The sequence below is a fragment of the Bufo bufo genome, chromosome 4 (assembly GCF_905171765.1).
Source record: "Bufo bufo chromosome 4, aBufBuf1.1, whole genome shotgun sequence".
Taxonomy (NCBI): domain Eukaryota; kingdom Metazoa; phylum Chordata; class Amphibia; order Anura; family Bufonidae; genus Bufo; species Bufo bufo.
This window is the reverse complement of record NC_053392.1, coordinates 81,814,316-81,838,272: the sequence shown is the minus strand read 5'-3', so window position 1 is coordinate 81,838,272 and position 23,957 is coordinate 81,814,316. Positions and strand designations below refer to the sequence as shown.

The 23,957-nt window shown below is 46.9% G+C and overlaps 1 protein-coding gene across 2 annotated transcripts in view; it reads right to left on the bottom strand.

Moving 5' to 3' along the window:
* GCFC2 (GC-rich sequence DNA-binding factor 2) overlaps positions 1–23,416 on the bottom strand; it is a 36,362-nt gene extending 12,946 nt beyond the window's left edge. Inside the window, exons 1-14 of one of the 2 annotated variants that reach the window (XR_005778161.1) lie at positions 23,136–23,416; positions 21,673–21,780; positions 19,919–20,050; positions 16,823–17,032; positions 15,102–15,202; positions 10,691–10,809; positions 8,059–8,242; positions 6,982–7,105; positions 6,818–6,890; positions 5,634–5,746; positions 4,911–5,110; positions 3,457–3,607; positions 2,295–2,401; positions 699–828 (exon numbers count right to left, since the gene is read on the bottom strand). Coding sequence is in view for 1 of the 2 variants with exons in the window: in XM_040427452.1 (XP_040283386.1) it covers positions 752–828; positions 2,295–2,401; positions 3,457–3,607; positions 4,911–5,110; positions 5,634–5,746; positions 6,818–6,890; positions 6,982–7,105; positions 8,059–8,242; positions 10,691–10,809; positions 15,102–15,202; positions 16,823–17,032; positions 19,919–20,050; positions 21,673–21,780; positions 23,136–23,394 (1,958 nt within the window). In the remaining variant the exon portion in view is untranslated. The remainder of the gene's footprint in view (positions 1–698; positions 829–2,294; positions 2,402–3,456; positions 3,608–4,910; positions 5,111–5,633; positions 5,747–6,817; positions 6,891–6,981; positions 7,106–8,058; positions 8,243–10,690; positions 10,810–15,101; positions 15,203–16,822; positions 17,033–19,918; positions 20,051–21,672; positions 21,781–23,135) is intronic. The other variant, XM_040427452.1, reaches the window with a different exon arrangement.
* Between the last annotated feature and the right edge of the window lie 541 nt (positions 23,417–23,957).

Genomic DNA, 23,957 nt, shown 5'->3' with positions numbered 1-23,957 from the left:
TTGTAGTCAACACCAAATCAAAAGCATGAATGTCACCTTTAGGTCATGTAGTATCTTCAATGCCAACCAACCATTCTGTTAATGCTTAAAAGGAATTATTCAATTTAGAAACCCCATTTTCATACACCCCATCGGCGAATTCAGAGTTAGACCACTTTCAGACACGCGAGTTCCACGCATCAGACTGGCAGCGCGAGTATGCGGCAGCTCCCATCCTGACCTCCCAGCACTGATAGGGTCACATAGCATTATATTGATTTATGATGCCATGTAACCCTTACAGTTCTGGAATATATTGGATAACACTGACATAATGCTGTGTTATCCAATACATTCCAGATCACTAAAGGTAACATAGCATCATAAATCAATATAATGCTATGCGACCCAGTCAGTGCTGGGAGGTCAGGATGGGAGCTGCCGCATACTCGCGCTGCCAGTCCGGAGTGAAAGGGGCCTTAGGCGGATTTCACACAAATGATACGGAATGAGTCAGGATCGGTTCAGGGAAAAATGGATGTTTTGGGCATGAAAATGTACTCAGTTTTGTCTGCGACTGTGTGCAGTGTTTCAGTTTTTTCCACACAGATGCAACTGGTTTTTGATGTGTTTTTCAAAATGAATGGGTCAGGATTCAGGTCATCTATACACAACATATATCATATGCCATCAGTCATGCTTTTCCTACCCGCACTTACCACATTAATACAGAAGAAGCTGTTTCAATAGACTTGAAGTAATCTGGACGTACCTCTTAGCGTAGAGAGGGATGAATACGTCTTCTTCTATAGCTTTCTTTAATCTTGAAATCAGACAACTGAGAAGACCCTAAAATAAAAAGTGCCACCATTATACATCACAATCCAAAAAAGTTGTGCCAATATATAAACTTCTCTCCGTCTACTAAAACATGACAATGGGGGTCCTTTGTCCCCCTGAATGAACAGAGTGTGGTTGATCATGCATGCTGCCGCTCCAGTCATCATTCTGCATGCTAAACTGCTTCTCCATTTCCACAGGGGGACACAGGACCTCCGTTCTCATGATCAGAGGGGGACCTGGTGGTCAGACCACACACTTTTGCCCTATCCTATAGATACGGTATACATTTACATCATGGCATGTTTAGTGTCAGAATGAGTGGGCAGCCCCTTCGCTGCTATACACCGTTCACTAGAATGGGCCGAGATGCATACGAGAAATCTCCGTGCAAGCCTGAAGTAAAAGGGCTGTGGGGCAGCACCTGTGGTGATCACCGCCTTTTTGTTCTGCTCGTTGGGGAGGTACCCAAAAGTGGGGGCCGCCACAGATTACACATTGATGGTTTACCCTGAGGATCAGAAATCAATGTAAAATCGCCATTTTAGGCATTTTCCTCCATTTCAGAATATAACTTTATAGCAATTAGATGTACGTTTTACCAATTACCTCCATATCCCTTGCTCAGACACAGAGATAAAACATAACATTCTGTCTTTGTGCAGCCACCACTAGAGGGAGCTTACCGCATACGATTTATGCATTCAGCTCTATAATAATATACCATATGCAGAAGGCTCCCCCTAGTGGTAGATCCAGGGAGACAGAATGTTATCTTTTATCTCTATTAGAGATGAGCGATTTTCAGCTTATGAAATTCGTTCACACTTCGTTTGTTGGTAAAAGGTGAATTGCGGTATGGATTCCGTTACCACGGACCATAACGCAATTCGATGGCGGAACGCCTTTGGAGGCATTCCGTTATTCATTCCGTCATAATAGAAGTCTATGGGCTGCAAAACGGATCCGTCCTTTTTCTGTCATGTAGGGGAGTCCTCTCCTGCATAACGGAAACGGGATGGATCCGTTATACAGCCCATAGACTTCCATTATGATGTAATGAATAACGGAATGCCTCTAAAGGCATTCCGTCCTCGAATTGCGTTATGGTCCGTGGTAACGGAATCCATACCGCAATTCACCTTTTACCAACAAACGAAGTGTGAACGAATTTCAAAATATGAAAATCGCTCATCTCTAATCAGGGGATATGAAGCTCAGCGTCAGAAAAAACTACTTCTATGAAAATAAATGACAGATTACTCAGCACATGCACAATGCTGGACTAAAAAGAAAGTATAAAGGGACGGCCATTCATGGTGTAGCGGTAAGCTGCATCTGTCTTCAGTTCTGTAGGAAGCAGCAGTTGTGTCAAAGCCAGACATGCTTACATGGGGGGCCACACTGTGCAAGGACCTCCTCTCGAGTCCCGCTTCCCACCCTGATGATTACATGGACGTATCACATCATCTCACCTGCACAGGTTTGCTTTTCTCATCTCCCAGTACATGTGTTTTGCAGAAATGCCCCAGTCTGCGGGTCTGAGCAGATGACATAGGATCCCAAACATGTTCAACAAGTCCTGAAATAGAACATTAATCCTTCAGTCCTGATGTATCGTTTACCCTGAATTCAGATATAGAAAACCAATCCTCCTGCACTGTACAGATAAGGCTCTGTTCACATTATATGCCCTATAGTCGGCCTGTGTGCTGGGAAAGCTCCTGACACACATACAAAACATATCTACAGGGCACATTCACCATCCATTGGGTAGGTATATCCCAGTATACCTATAACAAACTGTAGCGACAATGGTAGTGGACGGTGCATTTAATACTGTGCTGTATATGGAGCTGAGCTGTGATACCAATGTACCGCGTTGTGCCTGCTGAGCTGAGACAAGGCAGCAGCTTCTCAACCAGCTGATTGGCAGGGATCCCGGGTGTCGGACCCCCACCGATCAGATATTGATCATCTATCCAGAGGATAGGTCGTCAGTAAAAAAAATAATAAATAATCTTGGAAAAGCCTTTTAAGTTATCGCCTATCCACAGGATTCAGGATAACTATTAGATGGGTGGGGGGCCTACCACTGGGACCTCCACCGATCACAAGAACGGGGGCTCCGTATCCCCTACAGAGCCCCCGTTCTTGTGATGTAACCAGATTACCCCTTTAAGTACTAATCCACTGTTCTGCCAAACATGTACTGTATGCCACACATTTGGATACCCTTTTACTGTAAATTCTGTGTACTCATCCTGTGCTGATCCTGAGCCACATCCTGTATTATACTCCAGAGCTGCACTCACTATTCTGCTGGTGGAGTCACTGTGTATATACATTACATTACTTATCCTGAGTTACATCCTGTATTATACTCCAGAGCTGCACTCACACATGGTGTACATGGAATACTGTGTAATACACAGGCTGTAACACAGGATCAGTACATGAGAATGAATTTCCATCGTCACCCAATGTATGTAAGGACTGATAACTTTACAAAGTCCGAGGCAGATTTTATCGAATACCTAATTATCCAGAAAGCCTGAAGAATCGGCACTGATTTCATGATTTCACTGGAGATTCCTTTAATGGCCCAACACACATCCCTGCGCTGTATTTTCTCACCTGAAACTATGGGAATCACAGTCTTCTCAATGACAGCGCTCAGCACTTTATGATTTGGGTTGTCCTCCATGTTGTCCTCACGGTCATGCTTGCTATAGCAGAAATCATCCAGGTCACAGTACCATGACATGTGCTCAAGCTCTGTGGCGTCCTAAGCCACGGAGAACAAGGATGTCAACGCAGGAGTTCATAGCACAAGAGGAAATTGCACCAATAATCAACTCATGTGACCTGTGACTTAAAGGTGTTGCCTGGGAATACATCATTTCTAACAGGAGCCCGCAGCCTGCCTCCCCCACTGAGAGGATCATACTTACTTGTTCCCCACCGCTCTGGTCCTCTGTGCCTCCATCTTCCGCTCCGGGATTTGTTGTCTCCTCCCTGGCATAGTCACCTCATCAACTTCAGCGATGACGTTTCTCTTGTGGATACATCACTGCTGCAGACAGCAGTTAGCTGAAGAGGATCAGGTTACCATGCTGGGGAGCACGAAAAGAAGCACTGCACCAGAAGATGGAGGCGTTGGAGCCAGTGTGCAGGTAAGTATGATCCTTTCACAAGGGGAGGTAGGCTGCCGTCACCTGTTACAAATTACCTGTTACGGACAACACCTTTAAAAGGAACACTCCACTGATACGTTGTGCAGAACCTGAGGGGGTGAAGCATGACACAGAGATTCTCTCTGGTGTTCCATGTATTGCACTAGGCAGAACACAATGCAGGTTGCCTGGAGTGCTCCTTTAATGCCCCTTTCACACAGACGAGAATTCAGCGCGGGTGCAATGCGTGAGGTGAATATAATTAACTCACCTTATCCAGTTGATCACGCAGCCGGCATCGTCTTGTTCTTTCAGGACCTGCAAAAGGACCTTTGATGACGTAATCGCGCTCACCACGCGGTGAGCATGGGGACGTCAGTGCAGGTCCTGCTGAATGAAGATAGAAGATTACGTCAAAGGTCCTTTTGCAGGTCCTGAAAGATGAAGGAAGAAGACGATGCCGGCTGCGCGAACAACAGGATGAGGCGAGTTAATTTTATTTATTTATTTTAACCCCTCAATCCACATTTTACTTCGTATTCTGTATTCAGAATGCTATTATTTTCCCTTATAACCATTTTATTATTTTCCCTTATAACATGAATAGAACACCTAAGCCAAACCCGAACTTCAGTGAAGAAGTCCGGGTTCGGGTCTGGTCACCACATTCAGTTTTTTTAATCACGCGCGTGCAAAATGCATTGCACCCGCACAATAAAAACTGAACATCGGAACGCAATCACAATCAAAACTGACTGCAATTGTATACCTACTCGTGCGGTTTTCCCACAATGCACACACATGACACATCTGGAGCAAAGCCGGGACGCCCGTGTGAAAGAGGCCTAATACAGATTTTAACATAATGGGCCCCTTACAGGCCTTCCTTCATAAGAGATTGAAGTGATGTCCTACCTGCAGAGGATTCCAGCCTATTAACTGCTTCCGGACCAGAGGGCCTAGCAGTTTGGGAATACATAAGCTGATGTAAGCATCGTAATAAGTCTCCGGGAACTGCTCCCTCCACTCGTGAAACTTGGACAGGATGTTCTTAGTCTGGCAGAAATCCTCATGGACGTCGTCAAAGATGGGTTTACACAGGAGGAGGACGTCCTCTGTAGAAGGGGAACATTATTGGACCCGGGAATAAAATTAAAATTATGACGAAAGGAAGATTTACAAGACGTAATCCAAGCCTTATGCAAACGGCCTCAATATTCGGATCACGGGTCTGATGATCCGAGCATACTACTTCATAGATCCGCGCTGTTAGACTGGGTCATTAGACCCGTGGCGGGTAATACGGACACTAAGGTGCGCCCTTGATTGTAATGGCGGAAATGAGGTCCATAGCTAACAGTGTTGGGGACTCTAATTATCATCTGAGCTCCTTATGAAGGGTCGCCCAGTGATTAAAGCTAAATCGCTGTAAAATTAAACGTTTCCTATCCTAATTTATCATCATTTTCCTGTAGATCCAGAAGCTGAAAACACATGTTGATCACTCAGTAGGCGCATAGGTCAGTATAAGAGATGGCTCTGCAATGAGACTTATGGGTATGATCAGGACAGATGTAGCAGGCCGGGTAGGTCGGTGTAGGACATTGTGGTTGATGTGTCTCCCCCGCCCCCAATCACCTTGATCTTGCTTGTATTCACGTTCTTGGTCGAGAGACAGCTCGTCGTCACTAGACATCCCTTCGTGGTGATCTATTTGGCCAGAATCCTCACGTTTCTGTCGCCTTCTCTCCCTGTACAGGGAAAATTAAGCCCTTGAGCTAGATAATTCTTATAACATTTTGAGACGTGCATATAACTTATTATTAACTCTTTAGTTGGAGGGGGGGTTGGGTGAGGAGACGCAACTCCATTTTTCTACATTTTAGATTTTTTGTTTCCCTTTGTGCAGTAAAATTGCTGTGTATAATGGATGTAGGTCAGTGCAATTACCGTGATATTAAAGGGGTTGTAAAACAATTTATCCCCTATCCATAAGTGTCTGATCGGCGGGGGGTCCAACCACCGATCACAAGAACAGGGGCCAGTGTTCCCCTGTTTGAACGCATTGGTGGGGACACACGCACGCTGCATTCCACTCTATGGGACTGGTGAAGACAGCCAAGCGCTTGACCTCCAACAAAGCAATGGACTTGAATGCATCTCTGCCACTCCATTCAAAAAGGGGAATACAGTCCCCTTATTCAAGACCGGTAGGGGCTCCAGTGATAGGACCCCAATGAGCAGACACGTATGGGGATAAGTTGTTGTAATGGGACAACCCCTTCAAATTAATATTTTTTTTATGAATTTACCACTTTTGCGCATCATTTGTTTATGGTTTTTTTTGTCACCATATTTTTTTGGCCCAGTATATATTTGTCCTCTATGAGGAACTTGTTAGGCCTTCTACTGCCATAGCAACTCCCTGCATCACGCGAGTATGATGGGGGCCATGGGGTGACAGAGGGAGCCCCCATTTCGAACCACTTAGGGCTGGCTCCCACTGCAGACGGCCCGGGCTCAGCTACAAAGGCCATGCCATGTGAGTGCCGTAATTGTATGGCAGCTTACGGTATGGACCTTGAAACTGCATGGCATATGGCAGAAAGGGGTTAAAGTTACATTGGGGCTAAAAAAAAACAAGGAATAAGAAAAAAATTGGGTTGCCTTGGGTGTGACTGTGACCGGCTTTATTACATTCTCTCTAGTTCGGGAAGGAGGCAGGGCTCGCTTCTTTTATATATGAGGGATGGGAGGGTTACTCAAGAAATTTTTGTACTGGGCCAACCAATGCATGGCCATGAAACGCAGCATTAAGTCACCTTCGCAGCTCCATGTCCTGCAGGTGGCTCTTCGTTTCCTCATCTGCCACCACATCATTCCCATTTCCAGTTCCTAAAGAAAAACACAATCCATAAAAACCTTCTAAGATGTGATGAGGAAGAGTGCACGTCAGCCAGCGACCACAGGTTAGTTATAGACCCACCAGCAAGTTTCTGGATCGCAGCGGATTCACGCTGGAGGTCATCCTGTCTGCGCTTCAGCAGAGATCTGCTGTGACCCTCCAAGATCTGGGACATCTCAGACTCCAGCTGATAAATCTCCTGAATCTAAGAAAGACATTGCACATAAGTAAGGGTTTACTCACACTGTGTTTGCGTACATCAGGTATACATCATGGGGATTTCCTGATGTAGTGTGAATGCAACCTAATAAGACAAGAGGAGCATCCGGAGTAAAATCAGTCAGAGCCACTCTGGATTCTATTTAAAGGGTTTCTGTCACCAGATTTAACCCCATTAAGCTAGCTGACATTAGCGATGTGCTTATGTCAGCTAAACCTAAATAGCCCATTCCTACTTTTATCTATGCCCCCGTTACGCCAGAAATCGAACTTATGGGCCAGGCAGCGCTCAGCATTTGGCACAGGCGCGGTGAGGAAGCTGTCAGTCTTCGAGCGTCTTTCACTCACCGTGCCTGCGCCGAATGCTGAACGGCACAAGATTTCACCAGAGCACAAGGCTGGCAGACAGATGGGAGCGCTGCCTGGCCCTGTCAATCAGGACTTGGAGGGAGGTGACAAAGGTGGGAGAACGGAGCCTCTAGGAGCAGGAACAACGCGGGGGGGGGGCGTTGTTCCTGCTCCTAGAGGCCCCGTTCTCCCTAACTTTTATAATATGCTAATTAGCTTTTAGGAGCAGGGGGGCTGCTCCTAGAGGCTAATTAGCATATAATAAAACTTAGATTTCTGGCGTAACGGGGGCATAGATAAAACTAGGAATAGGCTAGTTAGGTTTAGCTGACATTAGCACATCGCTAATGTCAGCTAGCGTAATAGGGTTAAATCTGGTGACAAACGCTTTAAAGGGATCTCCCGTAATGAAAAGCTCTGCAGCTTTATAACATAGTCTGCATTTCAATTCCTCCCCAGCTACAAGGTGGCCTTTATGCAGCTGTTATTTGTTACAATGTATCAGTGTAGACGAGATGTCTCAGCATGGACAACAGGAGAGAGATATGATGGCAGGAGTTATATCTCCTAGTCCTATTCTGATGTCATTACCTTCTCATTCAGACAGTCGACAAAGTTCTCCACGTAAACCTTCATCTCCTTGAAGAATTTGTAGCTTTTTTCACCCGATGATGTCTCGAGCTTCTGCAGCGTGTTCCTGGCATTTTCAAGATCACGGGTGTATTTTTCACTCTCTAAGATGTGTGCTCTGTGCACCTCATCAATGGAGGCTATTCTGAAGACAAGGAAGAATGAGAGAACATCAGGTACAAAGAGTATGTACAGCACAATGAGCTCGGCTCTAGTTAGAGCTGTATACCAGTGCCTTGGATCTTGTCCGTTGTGAATCGGTCACCAGGTAGGTGGTCACACCAACCTAAGCACAGAAGTAAAACAAGGGGGGAGGTCTACATGCTTTACTGGTATGGAATTTTCTGTACTGGGAGGGTGGGGGGGGGTTTGGCATCCTCCCCTATACGCTCCATCCTCAATGCGCCTGCGCCGATGACGCCACATCTACACCCGGCGCAGGCGCACTGAGGAAGGAGTGGCCGAGTGAGCGTCCTCCTATCAGTGCGCCTGCGCCGACTGAAGACCGGTACGGCATAGGCGCGAAATTTTGAACGCAGACGAGCGCGTTCGCTGGCCCTGTCAATCAGCATGAGGAGGGGGCGTCGTTATGAAAGGAGGATGCGGCTGCTACCAGCAAGTACCCGCCCTACTTGCTGGTAGAGGGGTAATTTACATATTATAAAAGTCAGTTTTTTGAAGAAACTACTGAACGAAAATCAGTAATCAAAATCACACAAAAATAAAAAAATGGAAATCAAATTTTTCAACCCATGGAGGTCTGGATTTGGAGTCACACTCAAAATTAAAGTGGAAAAACACACTACAGGCTGATCTAACTTTGATGTAATGTCCTTAAAACAAGTCAAAATGAGGCTCAGTAGTGTGTGTGGCCTCCACGTGCCTGTATGACCTCCCTACAATGCCTGTGCATGCTCCTGATGAGGTGGCAGACGGTCTCCTGAGGGATCTCCTCCCAGACCTGGACTAAAGCATCTGCCAACTCCTGGACAGTCTGTGGTGCAACGTGACGTTGGTGGATAGAGCGAGACATGATGTCCCAGATGTGCTCAATTGGATTCAGGTCTGGGGAACGGGCGGGCCAGTCCATAACATCAATGCCTTCGTCTTGCAGGAACTGCTGACACACTCCAGCCACATGAGGTCTAGCATTGTCTTGCATTAGGAGGAACCCAGGGCCAACCGCACCAGCATATGGTCTCACAAGGGGTCTGAGGATCTCATCTCAGTACCTAATGGCAGTCAGGCTACCTCTGGCGAGCACATGGAGGGCTGTGCGGCCCTCCAAAGAAATGCCACCCCACACCATTACTGACCCAATGCCAAACCGGTCATGCTGGAGGATGTTGCAGGCAGCAGAACGTTCTCCACGGCGTCTCCAGACTCTGTCACGTCTGTCACATGTGCTCAGTGTGAACCTGCTTTCATCTGTGAAGAGCACAGGGCGCCAGTGGCGAATTTGCCAATCTTGGTGTTCTCTGGCAAATGCCAAACGTCCACAGGTGGGGGTTGTGCTTACAGCCCAACACCGTGCAGGACGTCGGGCCCTCATATCACCCTCATGGAGTCTATTTCTGACCGTTTGAGCAGACACATGCACATTTGTGGCCTGCTGGAGGTCATTTTGCAGGGCTCTGGCAGTGCTCCTCCTGTTCCTCCTTGCACAAAGGCAGAGGTAGCGGTCCTGCTGCTGGGTTGTTGCCCTCCTACGGCCTCCTCCACGTCTCCTGATGTACTGGCCTGTCTCCTGGTAGTGCCTCCATGCTCTGGACACTACGCTGACAGACACAGCAAACCTTCTTGCCACAGCTCGCATTGATGTGCCATCCTGGATAAGCTGCACTACCTGAGCCACTTGTGTGGGTTGTAGACGCCGTCTCATGCTACCACTAGAGTGAAAGCACCGCCAGCATTCAAAAGTGACCAAAACATCAGCCAGGAAGCATAGGAACTGAGAAGTGATCTGTGGTCACCACCTGCAGAACCACTCCTTTATTGGGGGTGTCTTGCTAATTGCCTATAATTTCCATCTGTTGTCTATCCCATTTGCACAACAGCATGTGAAATTGATTGTCCCTCAGTGTTGCTTCCTAAGTGGGATAGTTTGATTTCACAGAAGTGTGATTGACTTGGAGTTACATTGTGTTTAAGTGTTCCCTTTATTTTTTTGAGCAGTGTATATTGATATATCGCAGTATAAGGAATTTAAAGTAGCCAAAAAAAAAAAAAAAAAACTTTAGTGGGGTGACAGAAGCCCTTTAATACTGATGGGCTATCCTCAGGATAGGCCATTAATATCCAATCAGAAGGGTCTGACACCCCGCACACCCACTGTCCAGTAGAAGTTGGAACTACACAGCCCTGCAGTAAACCGCAATGAGCACTACATAGTGAACCGTGCCGTGTAGTTTGGCACCAACGTCCAACAGCAGAGCTATTCGGGGACAGCTGATCGAAGGTGGGGCTGGATGTCAGACCTCTACTAATCACATATCGAAGGCCTATTCTAAGGATAGGCCATTGATACTAAAATCCTGGAACACCCCTTTAAGAGAGAGCCCGCACAAACAGAAAACCAGTTGGAAACAATTACCTTGCCGTCAATCTTTTTCGAATATCTTCCACAGTCACTGGTGGTGAAGAAAACTTTGGTGCAACATATTTTTTTATACGAGTGGGTCTGGGTCTGTGTAACAAGTAGTTGTTCATAGTCTATTGGACAAGGGAAAAAAAAATCAATTATGAACAACAGTGGGCGCTAACGACATGGAGACAAGGCTCAATAGAAGCGGCCAAACATACACAGACGATTGAGATACAACCACAAAATCTGTTATGGTAGATAGTGTAATGTATGTCTCTAACATAGAAACATAGAAACATAGAAACATAGAATGTGTCGGCAGATAAGAACCATTTGGCCCATCTAGTCTGCCCAATATACTGAATACTATGGATAGCCCCCGGCCCTATCTTATATGAAGGATGGCCTTATGCCTATCCCATGCATGCTTAAACCCCTTCACTGTATTTGCAGCTACCACTTCTGCAGGAAGGCTATTCCATGCATCCACTACTCTCTCAGTAAAGTAATACTTCCTTATATTACTTTTAAACCTTTGCCCCTCTAATTTAAAACTGTGTCCTCTTGTGGTAGTTTTTCTTCTTTTAAATATGCTCTCCTCCTTTACCGAGTTGATTCCCTTTATGTATTTAAAAGTATTATCATATCCCCTCTGTCTCTTCTTTCTTCCAAGCTATACATATTAAGGTCCTTTAACCTTTCCTGGTAAGTTTTATCCTGCAATCCATGTACTAGTTTAGTAGCTCTTCTCTGAACTCTCTCTAGAGTATCTATATCCTTCTGGAGATATGGCCTCCAGTACTGCGCACAATACTCCAAGTGAGGTCTCACCAGTGTTCTGTACAGCGGCATAAGCACTTCACTCTTTCTACTGCTTATACCTCTCCCTATACATCCAAGCATTCTGCTGGCATTTCGTGCTGCTCTATTACATTGTCTTCCCACCTTTAAGTCTTCTGAAATAATTACTCCTAAATCCCTTTCCTCAGATACTGAGGTCAGGACTGTGTCAAATATTCTATATTCTGCCCTTGGGTTTTTACGCCCCAGGTGCATTATCTTGCACTTATCCACATTAAATTTCAGTTTCCAGAGTTCTGACCATTCTTCTAGTTTTCCTAAATCCTTTTCCATTTGGCGTTTCCCTCCAGGAACATCAACCCTGTTACATATCTTTGTGTCATCAGCAAAAAGACAAACCTTACCAGCGAGGCCTTTTGCAATATCACTTATGAAGATATTAAACAAAATCGGTCCCAGTACAGATCCCTGTGGAACCCCACTGGTAACATTACCTTGTTTTGAATGTTCTCCATTGACTACAACCCTCTGTTGTCTGTCACTCAGCCACTGCCTAATCCACTCAACAATATGGGAGTCCATGCTCAATGACTGCAGTTTATTGATAAGTCTTCTATGTGGGACAGTGTCAAAAGCCTTACTAAAATCTAGATATGCGATGTCTACTGCACCTCCACCGTCTATTATTTTATTCACCCAGTCAAAAAAATCTATAAGATTTGTTTGACATGATCTCCCTGAAGTAAACCCATGTTGTTTTTCATCTTGCAATCCATGGGATTTTAGATGTTCCACAATCCTATCCTTTAATAGGGTTTCCATTAATTTGCCTACTATTGATGTCAGACTCACTGGTCTATAGTTGCTCGATTCCTCCCTACTACCTTTCTTGTGAATGGGCACGACATTTGCCAATTTCCAATCTTCCGGGACGACTCCTGTTACTAATGATTGGTTAAATAAATCTGTTAACGGTTTTGCCAGCTCACCACTAAGCTCTTTTAATAATTTTGGGTGTATCTCATCAGTATTGTAATTCTGGGTGTATCTCATCAGTATTGTAATTCTGGTTGGATCAGGGGCAGTCTCAGATACATGACAACCACTAAAGGGAAACTCCATATAAAAATTTCAAAACGCAGATTTTATCCTGAGTGGAGGTTTTCACTCCACCCGCAAAGTCTCTCCTACGTGATCCCCCCCTGATCAGGCGACTGCTGGACCTCTTATCACTAGGGTGAAAATAGCCTTACACTTGGATTACTGCAGCTAACCTCAGACAGAATTTTCAACAATTCCGCTGGCAATGTGTCATGGTCTGGTGGTAGTGGGCCGTGACACTTTTGCCTTGCATGCTTGTTGCTGGTGGCAACGTGTAGTTTGTAGCATGTTTTGACATTTTCCCTTTAAAGGGACACTGACAGGGCCAAAAAGCATATTAAGGTATATATATGATCGTACAGGTCTTATAAAGTGTATAAGAATCATGTAAGTATCCCCCCTGTCCACCTTATAACTACAGTAATGTGAAGTTTTATAACCTGCTGGAATCGGGTTCAATCTGCCCAAGGGGCGGTGTTTCACCTCAGCTTGCGCCCAGCCAGCATCGCCACAACTGCCGTTTGAAGCGCCGCCCAGCTCATCAATATTCACTTCGCTGGGCGGCGCTGGGTGGCTACTAGTGTCCCCGGCTATCTTCAGCGCATGCGCCCGGCACCCTCACTGGCCGGGATTGCATCGCGCCTGCGCAGAGTCTCATTCTCAGAGGCAGCCTCTGAGAATGAGACTGTGCGCAGGCGCGATGCGATCCCGGCCAGTGAGGGTGCCGGGCGCATGCGCTGAAGATAGCCGGGGACACTAGTAGCCACCCAGCGAAGTGAATATTGATAAGCTGGGCGGCGCTTCAAACGGCAGTTGTGGCGATGCTGGCTGGGCGCAAGCTGAGGTGAAACACCGCCCCTTGGGCAGATTGAACCCGATTCCAGCAGGTTATTAAACTTCACATTACTGTAGTTATAAGGTGGACAGGGGGGATACTTACATGATTCTTATACACTTTATAAGACCTGTACGATCATATATATACCTTAATATGCTTTTTGGCCCTGTCAGTGTCCCTTTAAGTCTGGTTCCCTTCCCATTTCTGGTGTGTATGGGGTTAAGGTGTGAGCAAGGTGGAGCTGGGTGTGGCCTCTTGGCTCTTATAGTACTGGTGTTTGGAGCCTGAGGTCAGAGTTGACTTCTGGTGGAGCTGGAGTTATGCTGCCATCCTGGACCTTTCCATCTGTCCAGCTTGAGGGCCACCTTGTTGAACATAGCTTGTCTTCCCATTCTATCCTTGTTCCCCTACCTTACCTGTGTGGTTTTATGTTCAGGGTGTGGTGTCTCGTCTTGTTGTTGTTACATGTCTGGTCAGTTGGTGTTTTATGTCCGGCATGTATGCAAAGCGTTACCCTGGGTGTTGTGCCTCCGGTGAGGGGGCTTCTGTGTTCCTCGGAGGGGGAACAGCGTTGACCACCAGCCTGCGGAAGTGGGCTCCATGGTTTCCCGGAGGGGTGAACCACAAGTCTAGGCAGTGAGCGTCTTTCTTCCCGTTGCTGCGGCAGGTAAGTGCCATGTGTCCCAGAGCTTGTTATCCGGGTGGGATTCCTGTCTCTGGGTTCTTACCTGCCGACCCTCTTGGTTTCTCACTGTTTTTTCTGTTTCTATGGGGATTCCTACAGTTGTGGTGATGTTCTAGGGGTCAGGTGGACCCGCTCTAGAACATGATTGTAGCGTTGTTGTTCTCCCTGTTGCTAGGCCTGTGGGAGCCTCTGGTTCATCCGTGTCGTGGATGAACCGGTCGTCTCCTAGCCCTGACATTACTTCCAGGGTGAGTAGGGCCCGAGGTTCCGGAGTATGAGCCCCCCTACCATTGAGGCCGGCTCATACAGTTAGGAGGTCAGGGATAGGATGAGGGTGGAGTTAGGAGGTGACCTGCAACTCTTATCCTGGTATCCAGGCTGCCAGTGTCATCCAATACATTCCAGAACTGTAAGGGTTACATAGCATCATAAATCAATATAATGCTATGTGAATCCAGTCAGTGCTGGGAGGTCAGGCCGGGTGCTGCGATGCGGACTCTCTGCAGGAGGAACGCTCGTCTGCAAGGAGCCTAAGAGCCAAGAGGCCACACCCAGCTCCACCTTGCTCACACCTTAACCCCATACACGCCAGAAATGGGAAGGGAACCAGACTTAAAGGGAAAATGTCAAAACATGCTACAAACTACACGTTGCCACCAGCAACAAGCATGCAAGGCAAAAGTGTCACGGTCCACTACCACCAGACCGTGACACAGCGCATGTGAAAAATTATAATTTTTGTCTCGACCACATCTTTTGCAAAAAGTCTGCATGGAGTAAGGACTGTGCCGATAGCATGGCTGCAGACTAGCTTTGCTGAAGGTCAGTGGAGGTAAAATGTGTGCGGGTCCAATTCACGAAAAAAAAAAAAAGACAGCCGAGTGTTTTCCCTGCAGCAGCCACAGTATTACATGCTGCCTATTGTAATCCATTTCATAAATGGCTGCAGCTCTCTATAAAGTGCACACGTTTACGTCATCATAAATAATACAGACCTGAGGACACTTGATCGCCTTTCTTATCTGCTGCTCCTCCCACTTGTCCTGAATGTCGTCCATTTCGTCTTCATCACCACCATCTGACCCGCTACTGGAGGCTACAACAAAATGTAGTTCAGTTATCGCACTGATCGTGGAGTAAGGGCACAGCCACAGCAAAACCTGCAGATATGTCACGGACCTCACCCCATGAATCGCAAGGGATGAAACCCACAGAGAAAACGTGCAGCATAAACTGACATGAGGCAGAAAGGGGATGGGCTGGGCTGCCTCCCTCATAGGGGCTCATAGCGGCTCCACAGTCTGCCTCTAAGGACCCTTTCACACGAACGATGCGGATTGGCTCTGGGTGCGTTCAGTGAAACTCGCACCATTTTGCAAGCAAGTTCAATCAGTTTTGCCGGCGATTGCGTTCAGTTCAGGTGCAATGCGCATTGATGCGTTTTTCACGCGCGTGATAAAAAACTGAAGGTTTACAAAACAACATCTCCTAGCAACCATCAGTGAAAAACGCATTGCATCCAGACTTGCTTCCGGATCCAATGCGTTTTTCACTGAAGCCCCGTTCACTTCTATGGGGCCAGCGCTGCGTGAAAAATGCAGAATATAGAACATGCTGCGTTTTTTCACGCAACACAGAACTGATGCGTGGAAAAAAAAAAAAACGCTCATGTACACAGACCCATTGAAATGAATGGGCCAGGATTCAGTGCGGGTGCTATGCGTTCACGTCACGCACTGCACCTGCACGTGTGAAAGGGGCCTAAGGTACCCACGTCCTTGTTTATATTATTAGAATTTTTTTAACATTTTAAAGGGGTATTCTGGAATTTGCATAACTGATGGCCTATCCTCAGGATCGTTCATCAGTATGAGATCAGTGGTGGTCTGACTCCCGGGACCCCCACGATCAGCTGTATGAAGAGGCTGCGGCGCTATGTGAGCATTTAGGCGTTTTCCTAGGCCATGTGACGTCATGTGGCCTAGGCCCAGTTCATTCCCATTCAAGTGAATAGGGCCGAGCTGTGATACCACGCACAGCCACTATTATATAGCTGGCGCTGTGTCTGGTGAGCCAAGAGGAGGCTGCAGCGCCACGGCTTTGTCAAACAACTGATCAGCGGGGGTGTCAGGACTCAGACCCCCACACCCCCACCAATTTCATAATGACCTATCCTTAGGATGGGCCATCAATATGAGAAATCAGAAATCATTTGTAAGGATTGAAAATCTGTTTTCATTGGAACAAATTAAAGGGAACCTGTCACCAGGTTTATGGTGTCCTAACTAAGGGCAACATAAATAAGTGACTGATTCTCTTAGCACAATGCTGGGTCACTTTCTTTAATTGACCCAGTCAATCTGCCAACATCTTGTATTGAAAAGCTCCAGCTGATAATGATGAGTCCTGAATATTCATGAGCTCCTGACTCTCCCCGCCCACCTGCTGCTGAATGACAGTTTGTTTCCATAGGAATCAGCAGCAGGTGGGCAGGGGAGTGGCTATAGCTCTGAATTAAATATACGCTGGACTCAATTACATCACGCCGGACTCAAATCAGCTCATTAGCATGCGGCATCCTTGTGTGTATATTATGAGGTAACCATCTGTCACACCAGTAAGTGAATACATCTAAGGCACTTTTTAGTAGTTAATGATTGTATATAATTAGTTAGATTATAATCAAATATCCACATGACAGGTTCCCTTAAGTTACCAATTTCCTCGGCCATATGCTCTTTTATGTTTTTCATCCCTGGGGCGAATTGAATCCTCTTCTCGTGATCGTCAAGCTCATCGTCGCTTTCCGATTGGCTGGAATCTGACCGTTCACGAGAGGCATCTATTGATATGTAATCTCCCTGAGCGCGGGCCAATTTCCTCCGTGTGCGAGCCGCTCGGATCTGCTTCGCGTCCGGGATGTCATCTGTGCTGAACAAAAATTCATTAAGAATTCGTCACATCTCTGTCTGTTTCATCTCGAAATATGGCCATACGGCTAGTGAAGTCATCAGCGTCGACGCATGCAGATGACCGAGATTAGGTAGAAATTTAACGCGGCTTCTAGTGTCATGTGAATAATGGTTTGAAGGGGTTGTCCGGTGGTCCCTGCCAGTCTTAGTTTCCATGCTGAGAGGAATGACTTGCCTCACGGGCACATGTCCACTGCAGCGAATCGCTGGGCTGAGCGGTCACAAGCTGCCCCGAGGCCAGTGCCTTCGTTGGAGTAGTCAAATGCCAGTATGGCATGTCACAGTCTGCAGCAAGTCAGTGCAGTAGGATTAACCCATTCTTGCACTGACATACTTCCGTGTTGTGATGTAAGCTTCTGTGCCCGCGCCAAGTGTCAGCAGTAGTATACAGCCGACACTCCGCTCAGACTCTAAACCCAGTCACCAAATTCATCGGATCCATAAGACCGCAGCATCTAAGCCTGGCCATACGGACCCGATAGCTGTCGGCCGAATGATCTTTCAGTCTACAGCAGTCTCTCCCGACTTCCCAATACACGTACGTGGCTGGTTCCACAGAGCATGTATGTGTTGTCAATGATGAAAGAAGACCCTTTTGGTGGCGACCTATCTCCTGAGAGAACAAAAGGATTGGTAGAAATAATATAGTTCACCTAATCCTTCTCTCCCCCGACATCTAATGGGCTAAATCTCGGGAGGTTTTAAATGTAGCGGACTTGCTCGACTTATCACCGATCTGGAACAATCCTAATCTGGTGGAGAGTAGGTCAGCTTTATACCCGAAGCAGTATGAACACCTCAGTACAGAATTTGAGCTGGAGTCCAGGCAATTCTATAAGTACCTACAGCTTCGGCATGCCATAACCACACAGAACAAAGGTGGGCCGTTTATTATTTGCTTCCCACCAGGTGTTGTGTATGCTGGCGGTGGCGGGACCCTCTAGAGGGGCGATCTCTAGGGCATATTGGGCAATGCAGGAGGAGAATCTGAAAAAATATTCATTAACGATCAGAAGCAAATGGGAAAAAGATGTAGGCCCCATCTCAGATGCTCAATGGGAGGTGTTGGCGCCAACTCCGGCTTTGTCACTTAGTGAGACGGCGAGATTGTCTCAGATCTTTCTTCTGCATAGAGTATACAGATCGCCACTCTTTCTGAAGAAAATAGGGTCTCGGCCTGATTCCTCTTGTCCAAAATGTAGGGTGGATGAAGCTGGACATGATCTGGAGCTGTAGCGCGCTACATAAATATTGGTTGATGATACTATCTTTGATTAATAAAATATATAGTGCTACGTACATGCTAGATGCTAGGATGTGTATACTGGGGCTATTCGACTCGGACTCCTTACAGCCTCCCAATAAGATAGGCATAAATAGGATCTTCTATCAGGCCAGGAAAACCATTGCTGCTAAATGGATTCAGCCATCTCCTCCTAGTTTTGCGGAATTTGTGGCCAGAATGAATGTGATCCTACGGCTAGAGAGGGGGACATACTTGAAACGAGGTTGTCTTTCGAAATTTGAATCCATTTGGGGACCCTGGATAGACAAATCTGGTGTGAGTAGTCAGTGGCTATCCCTACATTCTAGCTGCTGGAATATTGTAGGCCAGTCTTAGATTGGGGAGGGCATTTGCGCGTTCATAATTGGAATGTATGCATTTTGGCTTCTCGTGTATGTGTTATAGATCTGCCGCCCTCCTTTCTGTTACTGGGGTTTTATCTAGCGCCTACGCTTGCTGGACAGGGGTACTTATGCAGCGGACTTTCCGCTGATCACCTTGTTTTTGCTAATGAGGTCACAGCTGTAAAATACATGTCGCACATACTATACCTATATGATATGTCACGCTTGCTGCTCATCTCAATTAATGTTATGGGGGGATATTGTTGTTACATTTTTCTCTATTGTGTACTTTTCTACTAGAAAATTGGGCGATGGTGCAATGTTTGTACTGTGTGCTCTGCTCATGAACAATGTATAACTCTTTACAATAAAAAATATCTGATAAAAAAAAAAAAAAAGAAGAAGAGGTGGTTGCACTCTGCCTTCTCAACTTAAAGGGGTTGCCCAGGTCCTGGATATTGAGGAAAGAAGGGGGGGGGGGGGTGCCAACACCTGACACCCCAACTAATCAGCTGTTCTGCAAACACTGGAAGGACACAGAACCACAGCTCCATCCACTGGGCAGTGGCCATGTAAGGGTACTGCAGCTCAGATCCCATTCATCTGATAGGTCAGGGATGCCCAACCTGCGTCCCTCCAGCTGTTGCAAAACTTCAACTCCCAGCATGCCTGGACAGCCTACAACAGGCATGCTCAACCTGCTGCCCTCCAGCTGTTGCAAAACTACAACTCCCAGCATGCCCGAACAGCCTACAGCTATCAGTCTACAACAGGGCATTGTGGGAGTTGTAGTTTTACAACAGCTGGAGGGCCGCAGGTTGAGCATGCCTTGCCTACAACCATTAGGACATGCTGGGAGTTGTAGTTTTGCAACAGCTGGAGGGCCGCAGGTTGAGCATCCCCATGATAGGTCATCAGTATCTAGAACTTGGGCGACCCCTTTAAACCTATTAAAATGATGAAGGTAGTCAATCAAACGGCAGTCACTAAACCCCAGTGCATCCCATAGGTAAGTGCCCCAGTATCATCCCACAGCGCTCTGAATGCTGCCGTATGGTATAGCGGTGTATGACTCCCTCTGTAGTCATGTGAAGTAAAGGACGTGTACATATCTACATAGTGGCCCCTCGGGTCTCCCACTACAAGTGTGTGTATATGGGGGAAGAGGGCTCTGTACCCTAGAAATACATTTTGGAAAAGGCTCCACTGACCATGTCGCAGCTGACCTGCCGATGGCGGAGAAGACGTCGGACTGCTGCCCGCAGGACTGGAATACTCTTCCTTCTCTGGAACATCCACCTTTCCGCGCTCGCTCTCTTCGGACTCTGAACTGACATCCGGTCCTAAATTGTGATAGTTACGTTTCACTTCACTAATCCTCAGCTTTTCAACGTGAAATCTACAGTAAAAATCCTGACCATTCGATGTCTAATGGACAGCCATACTGCAGTAACCGGAGAGTCTGATAGTCCTGCACTACGGGCGACATTTCCTAAGACCGGCGTCTGTCTTAAAGTCCTCTGCTCTGCCGGAGGAAGTGCCAAAGTGACGTAGAGGGGCAGGCCTTTACATAGGATTGGCACTTCATTCAGCAGGCCAGGTGACTTAAAGGGGTTGTGTCACTTCAGCAAATGGCATTTATCATGTAGAGAAAGTTAATACCAGGCACTTACTAATGTATTGTGATTATCCATATTGCTTCCTTTGCTGGCCGATTTTTTTCCATCACATTATACACTGCTTGTTTCCATGGTTACGACCACACTGCAATCCATCAGTGGTGGTCGTGCTTGCACACTATAGGAAAAAACACTGCCTCTCTAGTGGCTGGGACCATGGGAGCGGAAACAGGCCAGTGCTTTTTCCTATAGTGTCCGAGCACGACCACCGCTGATGGATTACAGGGTGGTCTGTAACCATGGAAACGAGCAGTGTATAATGTAATGGAAAAATGAATCCAGCCAGCAAAGGAGGGAATATGGACAATCACAATACATTGGTAAGAGCCTTGTATTAACCTTCTCTACACGATAAATGCTATTTGCTGAAGTGAGACAACCCCTTTAACTCTACACTAGCCTTCTTGCTATGAAAAAGTGCCGCGAGCGGGAAAAAGTTGCGAAATTTACAGTACAAATGGCGTGCAACAAAATTAGTGGCATAAATAGCTTAGACGTGTCCCCCTACATGTATAACTGGACTGCTTCAGTGGCCTCAAGGCCTAACATACTATATACATATGGGCAGGCACGGGGCATAAACAGTTAATACACTGTATACGTCTGTCTCTTTCTAAATCTTGATATTCTGGAGAGTCCTATGAATGCCGGATTACTGGACTTTTACTGCAAATTTCTATTCAAACTTCTACACATTTTCCCATTTCCCAATATCTCAATCTGCAGTGTGAGGCTCCAATAGAAATACTGAAATCATTCAAGGGGTTGCGTCACTTCAGTAAGTGGCATTTATCATGTAGAGAAAGTCACTAATGTGTTGTGATTCTCCATGTTGCCTCCTTATCTGGCTGGATTCATTTTTCTATCACATTATACGCTGCTCGTTTCCATGGTTACGACCACCATGCAGTCCATCAGTGGTGGTCGTGCTTGTTCACTATAGGAAAAAGCGTTGGCCTCTCCGGTGGCCGGGACTGTGGGCGCGCACATGGGCCGGTGCTTTTTCCTGCAGTGTGCAAGCACGACCACCACCACTGATGGATTGCAGGGTGGTCGTCACCATGGAAACAAAGTGTATAATGTGATGGAAAAATGAATCCAGCCAGGAAAGGAGGCAACATGGAGAATCACAATACATTAGTAAGTGCCTTGTAGTAACTTTCTCTATATGATAAATGCCATTTGCTGAAGTGAGACAACCCCTTTAAAGATTCTATTCTGCCATTTTTTCCTCCCCTCGGTTTCGGGGATCTATTACTTTCGGTCCATGTTCAGACTTTACCCACCTTTTTCCTGAGGCTTGGTGTCTTGCTCAGCATTTTCTGTCTTCTTCTGTACTTTGAATAAGACGGCATTTACTGTCGGCTTCTTGATCTTAAAGTGACCATCTTCACCTGTAATTACCAAGGACACGTGGAGGTTACTGGCACACAAGCCTGGGGCTTCTATGGCTGCTCTGTGAGGAACCACACATCAGATGCCTCGTCTACAGAGATGTTCTCCTGCACCCAGAGTCTGAGGGACCCGGACACATCTAACCTCTGTATGAAGGGAGGCACAGTAGATGCCTCATCTACCTCAGGGCCACAACGCAAAAGCAAGCATGACAGTGGCAGATCATGGTAAGGAATGTTTTCTATCAGATGGTCCAAGTGGCTTCTTAAAGGGGTATTCCAGTTATGTACCCACAGGATAGAGGATAACTATTACCCAGTGGTAGGACCCCCCACCGATCAGATCCTGAGGAGAGGTCATCATCAGTATTAAAATCTCGGAAAAACCCCTTTAAAAAAAGGAGTCTGTCCCCACAATTTGACATTATAGACCGCTTACATAGCGCTGTAGCAGAACTACACACGAGTCCAATGGTGCCTTTGTTGTGTTCTGAAGGTCAACGGAGGCAAAATCGCTGTTTTATTCTTATGTAAATGAGAGATCATCCATGCGCACTCGTCCAGTACACTGGATGACGCAAGGGGCTTACAGGGCCAAGCAAGAAGCTGGGAGGAGTTATCTAAGAAGAAGGCAGAATAGCCTGGGCACCTACCTACGGCCCAAAACGCCGCCCCTGGGCACTTACCTACGGCCCAAAACGCCGCCCCCTGGGCACTTACCTACGGCCCAAAACGCCGCCCCTGGGCACTTACCTACGGCCCAAAACGCCGCCCCTGGGCACTTACCTACGGCCCAAAACGCCGCCCCCTGGGCACCTACCTACGGCCCAAAACGCCGCCCCTGGGCACCTACCTACGGCCCAAAACGCCGCCCCTGGGCACCTACCTACGGCCCAAAACGCCGCCCCTGGGCACTTACCTACGGCCCAAAACGCTGCCCCTGGGTACTTGTGAACCCTCATTTACATAAGAATAAAACAGCAATTTTGCCTCGTTGACCTTCAGAACACAACAAAGGCACCATTTGACTCGTGTGTAGTTCTGCTACAGCGCTATGTAAGCGGTCTATAATGTCAAATTGTGGGGACAGACTCCTTTTAAAGGCTATGAACACCTTGGGGGGGGGGGGGCAGTTTTATTTTTTGTTTGTTTTTTACTATTGCATTCTACTCATTTTGGGCTATAGATCATTTTTTTATTGTTTTTATTAAACCTTTTCAGCAGTTTTTTGTCAAAACTGAAGGGGCTGAATAAAGGAGCCCTGGTGCGGAGATCAGGAAAGGGATACACAGCCTTCACTGACTTTCCAAAGGTGTCCCTTTAAGGTTGCCATAGATACGGCAGGAAGCGCTCACCTTCCTTTTCCGCGCTGAAGCTGAGAGCGCTGTGGAGGCCTGCAGTCCGGGAGGACGGATCAGCAGCGGCCGCCTCCTCCTCTCCCTCTGACTGCCGCTCATCGCTGGCCGCCGCCGCCGCCGTCCTCTTCTTCGTCGCACACGTCAGCCCCCGGCCGCCGGCTCTCTTCGGCCGCTCCACTTTCCCATGGTCCTCCTCCTCATTCTCGCTGGAGGACGCTCTCCGGACCCGCAGGTTTCGATTCGGTTTCCGAAACATAACTGCAGTCGCCTCATTTCTACGTCATCGCGATGCGCCGACATGTGTCCGGCTCAACCATTCAGGGGCCGCGATTTTTTTTTATTTTTTTTTTATACAAACTTTATGAATAGCTTTAAAACAGTGCTTCAGGTGCACTGCTAGTATTCAGACACGGGAACCTTATCAGTATGAGAGTCCCGCAAGTGAAGGAGGGCGCACTGCGCATGCGCAACCGCCCATCATTCATTTTCTATGGGGCCCGTGAAATCGGCTATTTCCATCGGCCCCATAGAAATTAATGGGAGCGGGGGCCGCGCATGCGCAGTGGTGGACCGGGGTCCGATGGGGGCATATCCTAGCGATATGCCCCCATTGTCTATGATGAGACAACCCCTTTAACAATTAAAAAAACAACAACATTTTTTTGTGCAACAATTTCATTAGTTTTGTGGTTATTTCTGATCTGAATATATTAATTGTAAAGGGGAGTTCATACTAGCGTTTCACTTTCCGTTCAAATGCGATTAAAATGGAAAATAACGGAACTGTTATAACAGAAAGCCAAACGGAACACTTTAAAA